The 13,969-nt window shown below is 39.4% G+C and overlaps 1 protein-coding gene across 1 annotated transcript in view; it reads right to left on the reverse strand.

Moving 5' to 3' along the window:
- Positions 1–13,969, reverse strand: part of PREX1 (phosphatidylinositol-3,4,5-trisphosphate dependent Rac exchange factor 1) — a 103,209-nt gene that overhangs the window by 63,572 nt on the left and 25,668 nt on the right. Inside the window, exons 7-9 of the mRNA XM_085314251.1 lie at positions 9,250–9,411; positions 3,883–4,016; positions 334–449 (exon numbers count right to left, since the gene is read on the reverse strand). Coding sequence (XP_085170377.1) covers positions 334–449; positions 3,883–4,016; positions 9,250–9,411 — 412 coding nt within the window. The remainder of the gene's footprint in view (positions 1–333; positions 450–3,882; positions 4,017–9,249; positions 9,412–13,969) is intronic.

Below are 13,969 nucleotides of genomic sequence, written 5' to 3' on the forward strand. Positions count from 1 at the left end.
CAGCTGTAATGGCTTAAGACATTAAAAAGGAAAGGCTGAAAGGAAGATATAGTAACTTTTTAAAAATCATTTTGGATTAGGAGGAAAAATAGACAAGCTTTTGCACACACAAGCTCTTCCATGAGGTCAGCTCAGAGTGAAGGACTAATGCCTGAAGGTATATCCATTCTTTTAACTCTGTAAGCTAGTCTAATACAGGAGGCATGAAAAGTTATACTGCTTACCTAAGATTTCATGAAAAAACATGAAGGTCGTGGATAAGTACTTTTGTACCAACTTCCAACACAAAATATGGACTTGCTGTGTTGTTAAAAGACAGAATTTGATCCATACCTGTTCCATCTTCTACATTCTCCACCTCCATGACTTCTGTATTTATTCGGCCCCTGAAGATATAAAGGGACCCATTGATTGACTTTGTCCGTTTAGATGTTTTTTTCCCAGCAACTCTGCAATTAGGATTTAGACAGTCAACAACACTTCATATAAGTAAACAATGAAATATATGCATTATATGTATAATACATATTATAATAAATAGCTTTTTTACATGCAATAGTCACAAGAAACAATAGCATCAACCTATCTGATATGTGACTATATAAAAAAAAAAAAGACTCCAAAATGGTGCTTCCTAGTATTTGATCATTTCTGCGACTGTAAATAATATGAATACTCAGTTGGCCCACAAAGATAATTGGGCAGTAATACCAGTACGGTGATAGTGAGCTGCTTCTGTAAGATTACACAAAAAATGGGACACCTTTAAGATTTACATTCTTGAAGACCGAACTAACTGAAACGTCAATAAAACTGAATTCAATGTGGCTTTGGGAGGAAAACTCTTAATAACATCTGACAAAATGTCATGTTAGTCACCTTTGTTCACCTACACTTTTGGGAAATTTGCAGTATGTGTACCAAGTTCCAAACTCAAAATAAAACATATAAAGACACTAGTGTCACATGGCCACTTTTAAGTACGTTAGATGTCTCTGTGTGTGGCATTTACACAAGTGCTGCCATGGCCATTTTGCACCATAGTTAACATCCTTATCCATAAGTTTAAATAAGTGTCTCTGCTCTTGTACCTTATAAAAAATTTCAGAAAGCATTTTTCTTCGCCATTTATGTTCTGGGTTTTTATGTCGAGAATAGGTTTAAAACTATCCAACTGACACCTGCTGAGCTTTAATATTTAAGAACAACACTGCTATGTGAACCAAAACACAACTGGTCAAATGATCGTCATTTGAAATGGCAGGTGTCCAAACTCTGTACAGTGAAGGGATTGCTGTGGCAACTTGCCAGAAGCTCATAAGATTCAAAGAATATTGCAATAAAAAACAGCTGCAGAGAAAACTATTATCAAAGTGAAATGTCTATGGTAATCAGAGGTGAGAAGAGAATTATCATGTTTTTCTGAACAATTTTTACTTTTACAACTAGCTTTAGTGACAAGCATACCTTTAGCCATAACCAGATACTTGCATCCAGTAAGATTGACAGGGACTGAGATCTTGGAGCTATTAGATCATTTCCTAAAGAAGACTGTTGAGTCAAATGAAAAGCTGTCCTGGCAGCCTTAATAAAACCCTTCAGATACTCAGCCCATTTCCCCACATGAAACATATTGTTCCTGACATCAGGATTCAATTTAAAAGCAGTCTGTGATACTGCTAAAAACACAAAACAATACTCAGCCCTGAAAATCTATGTCATCAGTGTGTCAAATTTCTCTAAGCTTCTTCAAAATATGAGATTGCAATCTTAGATCTAAAAATATAGATCTTAAGTCTGATTCTAAATATGTCTGAAATGGGTCTCAACAAAGTTACTTCTAATTTATGCTATTTTAAAAAGATGTGATACTCAAATTCAAATAGCTACATAGTTGACACTGTAATGAAGACTGAGGTCTGAATTCTGATTCCACTTTTCAGTCAAGAATTGCTTCAATGATTTGAATCTGATAAGCAGAGTATGAGTAAGATAAAAATCAAGTCATTCAATTTTAAATTGTGAACAGACTCAGTTTTTTCAAAGTATGTGTCCCACAAACATGTTGTCTACCAAGCAGCTGGCCAGATGATCATGCTATCACAACTGGACAGATATTCATTTCCATCCTGGACTAATTATAAATAGCAGCTGGACAGAGAAAAGATCCAAATTTAAAGTTGCTCAGCAATCTCTAAATATATCTTTTAAATTAGACAATACTCAACAGACTTAAAATACTCTACTTCTAATGGAAATCAGATTCTGGACAATTTAGTTTGTTCAAACTCCATTAATAAAGAAAGATAAACAATATTGATCCTTTGGGAAATCAAAGTGTTACAGCAGCCTCCTTTTACACCAAGCCAAACTACAGAGGAGCTCAGTAACGTCTCCTGCGCAAAAACAGAGAGAGTTGCTTAAAAAGCAGTGGAACATTTTGTTTCCCAAATCTCAGTATTCTGGGAAAAGTGCCTGGATGGCAGGAGGGGCCAGGCTAGCCTGAACTACACACAGAACTGGAAAGACAGTTTCTAAGAGCTCTGAAGAAGTAAAAGATTAGATAATAACTTCAGCTGATTTTTTAAAGGAATAGTTTTCTGGTAGGAGACACAGTTTTCTGAACTCTGCTTCACACGGAAGTTTGGATTTTGACCAATTTGGAAAAGTGTCAAAATAAAATGTTTTATCTTTCTTGTTTCATTTCAACAATGTCAGAATGCTTCATTTAGATAAGATTAAAAGCCATATAAACTGCATGTAAGATTGAGCTATGTACATGTTTCTTTTAATTTAAATGTTTACAGTATATTCTAGTAATTTGTAATGTAGATTTCACCTAACAATTTTTCTATTTTCTCTCTTCATATATTTTCTATTGTATAGCTTCAACATTATCCACACAAAATGCCTGAAAATTGTTGACATGATTTGATCTTTTCCTAGCTGAGTGGTTCCAAAATTTCCATTCAAGAAAAAACTGCTAATTAAACCCAAATTTTGAGAATTTCCTATGGGGAAGACGCTGTGATTTTGAGAAATTCTAATTGGGTTGGGGTTCAACTGGGCAATCACCAATAACGAGGTACAATGTGAAGAGCCGGGAGAACATAACAAGACAAGGAGGAGGAGGAGAAGCTGAAGAGCAGAGAATGCAAGGCAAATTAGGAAAAGACCAAGATGTGAGAATGAGACTGGAGCTGTGAAAGTGGAATGCTTAAGAACTGAAATCCAGTTCTGGTGCAGAAACAAACTGGCTTCCACATTGCCAGTGCTATTTTAATAATAGTGAGTAGGCGTTAATAATGCTGAAGTAAAGGCGGAATGATGCAAAGATTAATGTTGTGAGGATAAGGAAGGAAGACAATGCACAGAACATATGGGCTGCAAATGCTGAACGGCAACTTGCTGATCTTCATCTCTTCTTCACTCCTCTGTGCCCTGCATCCACCTAATATTCACTTAGTCTTCCACTTTGCCCTTTCTTGGCTTTGTATCTTTTTTCATGTCACCTTCTGCTTAGAATAACCTCACAATGAAAGTTGTCAGGGCCTCTTTCTTCACATCATTGCAGACCCATCTAGCAGCTTTCCAGATATAAGAATTTTCTATGTAGTTTTTTTGCACTGTATCAACTTCTGCCTTTGGACTGTGCACTTCTCAAGAAGGGGACCCCATTACTGTCTGCCATATTTACCCTAACATATAGCGAGTCTGTCAGGTGTAAGTGGATAGTAACAGTCAAAAACAGAGAAAAGGAATAGATGATATACCCATCATTCAGCCTTACAGAGTAACAGGGACAACGGCTGAGCAGTGATCTTTCTTCCTATATATAAAATGTAGGTTCCCCCATAAAACTGTAAAGGCGGAGGGGCTCACCTGGATTTCCTCTTGCAATAGACCAGTAGATTATCAAATAAAAAGAACATTCTCTCCTGGATATTTCCTGCTGAAATTTTTAACAAAGTCCCTTGGAGCAAGAGCTGTGTGCAGATGTCTGTCAAATTCGATCCCTAAAACACAGAAAATAAATCTTGTTTATTGTTAATTTTTTGTGTTCACAGTGAAGCATTTTTACTAAACTTCATTTTATTTGCATGTCATCAATGTGCCCATAAGCAGAAAGTCCTCAATTTCTTAATGTGGCTAAATACATCATGCTCTCTCTAGATTACAAATATTTTTATGGAACCAAATATATTGTGATAAATCTTCCCTATCCAACTCGAGACTTTTTTCCAGAAGAAATCTTCACTCCCAAAGCAGTTGTATTATGACTCTCTTCAGAACATTAATCTTCTCTTTGTACCCTGAGCTACCATCGCAAATATCACACGTGATGGCTTTAGGAATGCTTTAGAGAAGGATGATGGTATTTCCCTAACGTAGCTCTGATGGTGACATAAACTGGTATTAACTGTGTTTCTAGAAATCACCGCAGTGGTGATATGTCTCTTCCCTTTCTGGAGTTCTCAGTAAAAACATGGAACTTAGGAACATATCCATGAAAGACACAGGTTAGGTCTTGCACATTGTGTTGGTTGCTATGTGCAAGCCATCACATGCCAAAAACAGCAACAGAGACAGCTGAGCTTGGTGCTCAAGGACTCTTTATCCTAGGAAGATCTTAGGAAGCTGAGGACCACAGGAAATGGCTCTAAGCCATTAATTCCCCAAAATGTTATGTATATTATTCCTAGGAAAAGTGATCCCATGATAGGACTGTCTCAGCTTGCTCTCAGAATGAGGAACCTCCACCTGTCCCCACAAATGGAGTGCACAGGGTGGGGATTCTGCTCCTCTTTAACTGCTCCACTGACCGAACAAGATTGGTTTGGCTAGACATTAGTTACCAGCCCTAAATTCCTTGGTCTTTCACTACTTCATACGTTCAAGAACACCTTAGTAACAAAGATTACTTCTCAGAAAAATACCTTGAGGCACAGGAAACATTTACCATGCAGTTCTAGAACATGTGTTACTTTTTGCATTTCTATTTGAGTTGAAAGGAAGAACAACTTATTAGGGTAACTGTAACTTCCTTTCTTGGTCAGCATGCAGATAAGGAAGTACATTAGACAATCTGAGCCACTGCCTTGAGTCTTACTGGAAAGGAGAAATGACTTTGCACTGCAAGACATCCATTATCAACAAAACTGCTTGATTTGCAAAGGTCCATTAACCCTATACTCACAAATACTGCAAAAAATCTGTAAAATACAATTAGTTCCACTCAAAAAGACTGAATATACCTCTATGCACAAGTACGAAATTCAGCTCCAGCTAGACAGTCACCTCAAAAGGATTTGTTTGAATGGTTTTAAACGTTACATGAGTAAATTTTGTTCAGGAAGGCAGAGTCTGCTGCCATCAAGCTATTCAGGAATAATCACTGAATTTAAATTAGCCTTTCTAAATGCAGTGCAGTCACTCTAGAGGTGTGAATGAAGCTTTGATTACATTGTTTTCAAAAATCAAACCTTGCCAGCTGTGCTGTCCTCACCTCACTTTTCATTAACAAGGAAGCAACTATCAAGTTCGTGACACTGGTTTTGTGTGTGCCACATATGTGTTTCTGTACATTCTGCATCTAATGATGGGAGAAGTAGCTAGGTGCAGTATTTCCCTCTGCTGTCCTGATATGTTTTTATTTTCTTTCATTCTACAGAAATAGTTAATAAGTTTCCAGAACAAAGCACTAGCTATTTTGAAAATGACCTGTACGGCCATATGACCAAATGACCTTGGCCATATCCAAGAGAAATCACTGCATCTCAGAATTATGAACCGTAATCCCTGTTTACAAATACACAGAATAGGAGCAGAAACTATCTGCATATATAACATAAAAAGCCTGCTGCTCACATACTTTACCAATGTGGAAATCAAGGTTTCAGAGCTCCTAAATACCAAGTATTTAATTTTCCAAAAGATACCCAAGAAGAGAAAAGACAGTAAAAGCAATGAGCACAGTGACATTAATAATACTTTCTGATACAGGAATCACGGGGTAAAATAAGCCAGCCTATTTTGTGCAGGAAGTCAAAGCAAATGATCACTACAGTTGCTTTTTGCCTTAAAATCTAAGAATCTTAATTTTTTATCTTTATTATCATGATGATATCTGAAAACTAGATGCATTTCCTGTTTGCTGTTGACAGAGTTACTTCACATTAATACCAATCTGAGACATTTTTCAATAGCAAGAAACACAGTAAGAAGATTTATTTGATGTTTTCAGAGACAAGACAGGATTCTCACCTTTCAGAGTGGGACTAGGCTGCAGGGGAGAGAAAAAAAAAAAGCAACAAACCCACAGCCCACAGCTGGTAGAACTGCAAATTACAGCTAATTATAAAATGACTGATCTGCCAAGTGCTAACACATCTCTTACAACTCATGCTGTTCTTCTATGATGAGAGTTTTGCTTCTCTGCACATTTCAGACTGGGCAAACATAGGGATTCTGCATGTCACAGTTGTTCATAAGGACTGATGCAGAGGAGTGCTCCCTACAGAATAATCGATATATAATTAACAGAAACAGCATACTAAGTGGTTCTTCACTGAAGAAATAAAAAGATTCCATACAAAAGATGCCCTTCTCATACAACTTCTATTTTTCTCCCCTTTTTTTAAACTAATCTTTGTTTCCCAGAAGGATTAAACAGAATCAAATTGGCCAGCTTGCGACTAATCCACAGCATACGTCTACAAAGATTCTGTGCATTCCAGAAGAATGAATGTGAGTAGAGTTCATTCTGATGAACAAACCCCTGGTCTAATACAACATGTCTTGTCATTATAATATAACTTAGAAAGAGATGGATAGCATGATGCCAGTATCTGCTCTGTGTATGATAGTAGGAATGGTTGCATTAGAGAGAAAGATGCAGTCTGGTAGGCAGGGTGTTTAAGAACAAAGGTGGAACTGAGGAGATACTCTAAAAAATATTTACTGCCTCTAGTGAAATTACAGATGACTGAAGAGATCAAGAAGATGAAATACTGCAGAAGCAAAATGATGTTTTATCATTCTTCACATTGGAAATCTTGACAGAGGCACTGATARGCATAGGATGAAGTTGAGAGCAGGATGGTCCCATTGGGACAGCTGGAAGAAAGTGCATAGTCATAAAAACCAGTGAAACTGTGCTAGCTTGCTTAAACAGAAAAACTAGACAAGATGAAACTTTTTCCAAATTAGGTGAAAATTTACAATAGAACATAGGGTTGGGCTGCTTGCACACTCCCCAGGGTCAGGCTGCTATCATTACGAGCTTAAAAGCTTTGGTCATGAGTAAGCTGATGTTTACTTATTTTTCACAGTTTATATGTCTTTGTTTAAAATGGTTAGAAGCACTAGGCCTTGCCAAATCATTACGTATGGTATATAATCTTACATATAGGTCGCTAATGTTTCAGAATTCATATCAATGCTAATGAAAATACTCTTCTATTTCATAGGAGTGACTGCCATCAGATAAACTGAAAATAGGCGTAAATCTGCCTTATACACTTCTTCCAGCTACAGGCAGCTCTGTGGCTTGTATCACTGCATTGCTAAAGCTAAGTATTTATTTAATTCAGCAATTGCAACTTTCTACAGGATAGGAGTTGGGAGCCCTTCATATTAGGAACGAATTGAGAGACATATCTGAAAGGACTAAAACTAGTATTTACAAACACAGCGCTTTGCTCCAGAGTCAAAATTTGCAAGACCTTGGCAGTATGGTAACCCAAGATAGGAAGCTGTCAATCAATTTCAACCTTCTTTATTTGTGCAGGAAAAAAAATCATGTTTGGCATGGGTCTGTATTTATGATGTATAAAGCTGTTTTTCATTCTTTTAATATACCAGTAGCAGATTCAGAAACATTCCACAGCTTACCGGGAGTGAAAAAAACTCATTCCTTTTTAAACTTTTGGGCTGAGTAACCTAGGTGACTTTGTTACAAAACAGTGAATATAAACAAATCTGAAAGAGGTTTCAGCATCAGAACGTTGTTGTAGATTAGTTAAACTTTAAAAAATACATATGCAGTAAGTCTGGATACTACTTCATGTATGACATCATGGGCACTTGCAGAGTCGTGCTTGAGGCTCCAGAGTTCAGACTATGCCTCTCGCCTAAATGACCTCTGAGTTGCATTGAACCTGAAATGGTTTTAACTGCTTCTAGAAGTCTTGCTATACAGAACTTTATCTGACTTTGTCTGATGAGCTTGCTATCCAAAAAATACAAAGCTGGATATCTGAGTTGCTCTCATAACTTTAGCTGGATGCCAAGAACATCCTTCAGGGAAAAAATGAGCAAGGTTTAAAACATACACAGAAGATTAAAAAACAACCTCCAAAAGAGTCATGGAGAGCACCCAAGAGTCTAAACTTGAGGAAGTTTACATGACCTCTAAAAAGATGTCCTCAGCTGGCAACAATCAGCCTGGACATTTTAAATGTCAGTCTCACTAAACGCCGACACCAGTCTCTCCATGAGACCAATTAACACCACTGACTCCCTATGGTGCATCTCCCAGAGGCTTCCAAACTCCACTGATTCAAGGGCCTCAACCAAGACATCGCAATACAAGCTGCCAAAATGCTGTGCAACATCCCAACTTCCCAGTATTTTCACAGGATGACTCTTTTTCCAGATTTCCTCTTCCCGCATGCTTCATATCCTATTTCTCTCCCTCTCTCATTTTTCTCTCTTCCACAGTAAATGGCTTCACCTACATATTTCCACCTATTAACAAACATATCACTAGAACCACATCCATGAATACCTTAATAGAGCAAATACAAATATAATAGTTGCTGTCTAATCTGATCTTTATTTTTTTTATACAGGAAATTTGTATGAAGCTAAGTGAGGTAACCTTCAGAGCTCCTTGAAAAACTAAAGGCTTGTAGGAATGAAGAGAAATCACTCCTGAATTTCACCTTCTAGGTTTGTCTCTCAAATGAGACCCACCCATTTGAAAATTCAGTCCTTTCCAGCTCCAATGCCTTTCTTTTTTTCACGATCTGCTAAAATTTAGCTGCGACCTGCACACCTAAAATAAACACTGGCTTCTAAACCCATCAGAGCGATGCCACCCACATCTCCAAGTGTGTTTACACATCCTGTAAGACACAGGATTCTCTGCACATAGTATGAATCCCTAAGCTTCGGTTCATGAGGATGTGCAACGCACTTAACTGCCTCCAGGGCACTTTCCAGTCCCACATCATACCCACATCATACCTCCCATCCTTCAATGTGGGACTGCAACTGTTCAAGGGCTTCCAGTTTCTCCATCTGCCTCTTGGTCTCGTTGATATTTGTGCAGACTGTCTTCATTGCCTGCAATGCATTCTGGACAGCTGGATGATCAGGATGCTTAGAGGGAGTCCTCTTAGCTAATTCCTTAAAAAAAAAAAGAAAACATGCAACGTAAACTTGGCACATGGAAAGCACAAACACAAGCACAGCATTGAAATGTAGTCCCATAGGAAAATGCCAGAACTGCTGCTAAATTAAAGAGGTGTAAGCATGTTACTGCATAGGCTGTTCTCTAAAATGCTGTTCATCTAAGTAGAGTTGCTGCTTTATATAGATGCTGCTAAATAAATGAAGGTATCACACGCTAGTCAACATGTCAGATAAGAAGAGTTCAAGCCAAATATGTTTTGTTGTGCCACATGTTTGCTTCTAGCATTAACCAAGGCCATATTAAAATATTGTATAAAAACTACCCTGTCTCCTTCACAGGCATGCAATGGACTGCTGTCCCAGCCTAGATCCTGCACCAGTCTCAGTGATGCACATTAGTAATTCAGTGAAGCCACTCCTTCTATCAGATTTTCATTAAAATTCTGCCTCTAGTAGGTCTCATCAGGAACCATAAGAGCTACGGAAGCTGGCTTTTGTGAGAATTGTGACCTTATGTAAATAAAGGTAGGCTGTATACTCCATATGTAATATTACATAGAAATGTTCAGATGTGGATTAATCCTAACACACATGAGGTGTTAGGACCTAGGATGTTTAGATCTGTAACTAGCAGATAAAGATGCTAACAAAGAGCAAATCAGATTCATCTAAGACTTTAACTACCTTCATGAGGAGCCCATCTCTTCACTGACTGAAGAGGGATTCCAGTGAGACACCACTTCTAATATAGGTACCTCATTTAAGTTCTTGGGTGTCAGGGAAATATAAAGCTCATTTTATGAAGGAGGAATTTTATTTACAGAAGAGCAAGTAATTTGCCCAATAGCAAGTCACGTGCAAAACCAAGACCTTCCAGCTCTGCTTTAACCTCCAAAACAGGCACAATAGCAAGTGGAGAGGGCTCCCCAAAAGACAAACATACTAGACTGGGAAGAGAGAGGCCAAGCAGGAGTTTAGCAGGGTCTCCTCCTCAGATCAAGAGGCTGCGGCACAAATTTTAACTGGACAGATTAACACAGAGCTGAATTTGTCTGCTCTGAAGGAGCTCCTAAGAGACACTGCATCGCTTGATTCAATGCGCAATTGCCCAGCTAAACAGTGCCCATGAAGTACGGCAATGGGAAACTTGGAGCTTAACAATATTCACCAGAGTCTGGCAAAAGGGGTAACCACTGTCAACTCACAATTAATTGTTTTTAGACCAATAGTATTTTATAGCTAGCCACAATTGGATAAAAATACATTAAAGAAACCTTAACCAAGGCTGGTAATTTCCTCTTGATACTTAATATGGTGTTTAAGATCCACATTTTTAGGTTGGCTGGGATATCTCACTTTTTCCCCTATGTTTTGTTTTGCCTCAACATGTTATTTTGTTGTTTTAAAGTCCAGTGACTAAACAGCAAACTGCTGCTCAATTGTATCATTTTGCAAGAGAGACCAGAACAAGTTTGAATGCAGCCAGAGAGCCTGCACAGCAGCATGGTCTGTGAACAGAACTAAACTGCTTCAATCCATAGCTCCCACAGCTAAGGGCAAACATGATCTAACTGTTCCAGCTGCTGTTCATCCAAGATAAGAGATTACAGCCCCCAAATGCCTGTCATGGGCTCCAGCAAGGTTTGATTTGTAGTCTGATTTGCCTTTTGCCTGGCCACATCAAGATGTTAACCTAAGCAAGTATTTCACCACCACACTGAATTTTGCCATATTGGCACTGGTTTAATGTCCTTGTGCCACAGTGCCTTGCTTGGCACTGACACAGTCTGATTTTCTGTGTGATACTCAGGGACTCGCCTACCTGAGTTGGCAGCACAACCTGTAATCCAAGCGCTGCCCCCAAATTGACTTACATCCGCACACAACCCTAGATCACATTAACTGGGAGTTCTRGGCTCAAGTTGCATGGCTGTCAGAGAGTAGAGGAATGCAGAGTAGAGCCTGCATTAGCTTGTAGTAACTACAACTGCTGCTAATCCATCCATTCTGCTAATCCAGTCACTCTGTGCTGGTAATCAAGAAACTTTGTGTGTCCCAGAGTCCACAGATTTCCTCTACAAAGTTCAACAGACACGAGTTGCCTTTAGTGTGTTACAGGTGCGTATGCACCTAGCAGTACTTTCCTACCAGAAAGGATATCTTGAGAACAAGTAATTAGACTATGAAATGCTCAGATCCAGCACAAATAGAAGGCATATTTTGAAGGAGGAAGCTAGGACTAAAAGGAGTAGATCTGTTTCTGCCTTTGTGCTTTCTGCATGCTTCCTCGCAGCAGCTGGAGTAAGGCGTAATTCATTTGTACTAATAAACTATCTTGAGACCCAGTATTACAGAATGTAATGTACTGCCATTATTTATGCATTAACTTCTTGGATTTGCAGAACCTTTCAAAGTGAAATCTGCATCTTGAGATTAAACCACTTGGCCATTGAGACTCCTTTAAATACAAGAGACAGGTCTCATGAGAATCAAAGCATGTCAGTGGGATGTGCTCTCATTCCCAGAAGATAGATGATAGAGACAGAAAGCTCTAAAGGAATGGATAGGAATGTTTGTCCAGAAAAATGTGGCTATGCAGTACTATGCATAGATTTGGTATTTTCAGAATTTACTCACAGCTACAATTTATCCTTCCTGAAAATTATAAATGGTGATTGACAATTGCTGTTGTCAGATGATGGAGGAGATGGATAATGTGCTGACAACTGGGAAACCCATTAAGAGAAAGGAGTTAATGACATTATGCTCCAGCATGCATATGTAGCAACACATGCAACAGAAAAAARAAGAAGCTGGCTGCTACAACTGCCAATCACTAGCACAGAAGAAATTCCCTAGAGAGGTTTCTTACCCCACTTTTGCTCAAGATAAGGCCAAGGAAAGTGAGTGTTCAAAAAGAAAGGCAGAAGAGAGGTGTTGCACCTTGGTGAGACTAGCCTCCACTCTGCTCTATGCTTCCAAAACAAAGAGCAGAACTTTTGCTATGTGACTCATTAAAATCAATGACATTCTCCAGCTCTAGTATCATCCACCCTGCTTTGGAAACAGGTATGTGTACATTAGCATTGCCCAAAAATCCCTTCAGAAAATATCCCCATGACACAGAAAAAAGGCTCTTCATTCACAACAAGCCTGTGCTGCACTGAATAGAAACAAGAGTCCATCCTCTGCTGTAGAAACTGTAGCTACATACATAAAAACATGAATGACCTCTCCCAAGACCTGCCTGTAGGCAGAGAGAGATGGTCTGCAGCACACAGGCAGGACTTTGCCCTCATTTCTGGCACTGGCCTGAACACCACAGTAGCCAGCAACTTTGATGCCTCAGGCACCGCTGCTTACTGTACCCTCACACTGTGGAGGCACAGCATCCCTCAACTCTCCTGTGCCTCCCAGGACCTGAAAGCAGGGACAGAAGATACAGCAGCTGGTACCTGTTTCTGCCTCCAGGCATTTTCTGCAACAGCTGATGTCATGAGGAAAAGGCTCCCTGAGACTCACCTTTTTCCACTCTCCCCTTCTCCTACATCTCCCTCCCTCATTTCTTCTGACTTAAGCTGCTCCAGGTGGCCAGAGGAGATTTGGAGGAGAGGAGGACTGAAAGGGGCACGTTCCCCACTCCTGCTGGCTGCTGCTGCCCAAGGGGCAGGAGAGGAGACTGTAAAAGAGACRAGAGGGGCTGGCTGGGGCAGTCAGTCGGCTCAGCAGCAGCGCAGACAGTCAGAGGTCAGGCAGCCCATCAGAGCAGCAGACCTTCTTGCCCTACTTACACTTATGAAAGAGCCACGTTGCTCTGACACTGCCATCCCCTGAAAGCGTAGTGGTCAGCACCTCTGAATACAGCCATGGTGCTTTTTTATTCTAGTGACAGATTTATGATGTGCAGAGTAAACTCAGAGTATTTGCCAACACTTTGAAAGGCAGTCGAGAGAGAGAGAGAGAGAGCAGAGCAGAACTGAGGTATGGCTGGCCTGTCCTCCATAAAGCTCATATACGTTGTGTTCTGGACAGATTATCTTATGTATTACAACTTCCACAGTACTATGGCTAGGAAACGAGGTTGCTGCCTCTTGCAGCAAACTATTCCTTGCACCAAGTTTTTTAATCTAATTCATAAAACATGTTGACTTTCTAGCTACAGATTTGTTAGGAATAGGGAATAGAAAACTTGATATTTTCCACAGCCTCTCTCATCTTCAGCATTATCCTCTGAGCTCTCTCTTTCCTTAAAGAATAAAAGAGTTCAAAGACATTCTGCATCGTTAACCTGGAAAAAAAAAATAAAATAAAATCTCTCTCCATTCTTTAAAGAACTAAGATGACAGTGGGAAGCGTTTCTTCTGGGCACAGTATTTTCCCTCTATCACCACTCTTTCATAGCCTGAGGATTTGCCACTCATAGCAGCCACAGTCACAGCACCAAACACTAATTTTATAAAGACGATAACAGAGCTCTCCAAGACACCTGTATCTACGCTATGGTGTCTTCTCAACGAACAGGCAGAAAGGAAGGATAGGCCAGTGAGCAGCT

This window comes from Rhea americana, unplaced genomic scaffold, assembly GCF_003343005.1.
Source record: "Rhea americana isolate MKP2758 unplaced genomic scaffold, rheAme1 scaffold_4, whole genome shotgun sequence".
NCBI classification, from domain to species: domain Eukaryota; kingdom Metazoa; phylum Chordata; class Aves; order Rheiformes; family Rheidae; genus Rhea; species Rhea americana.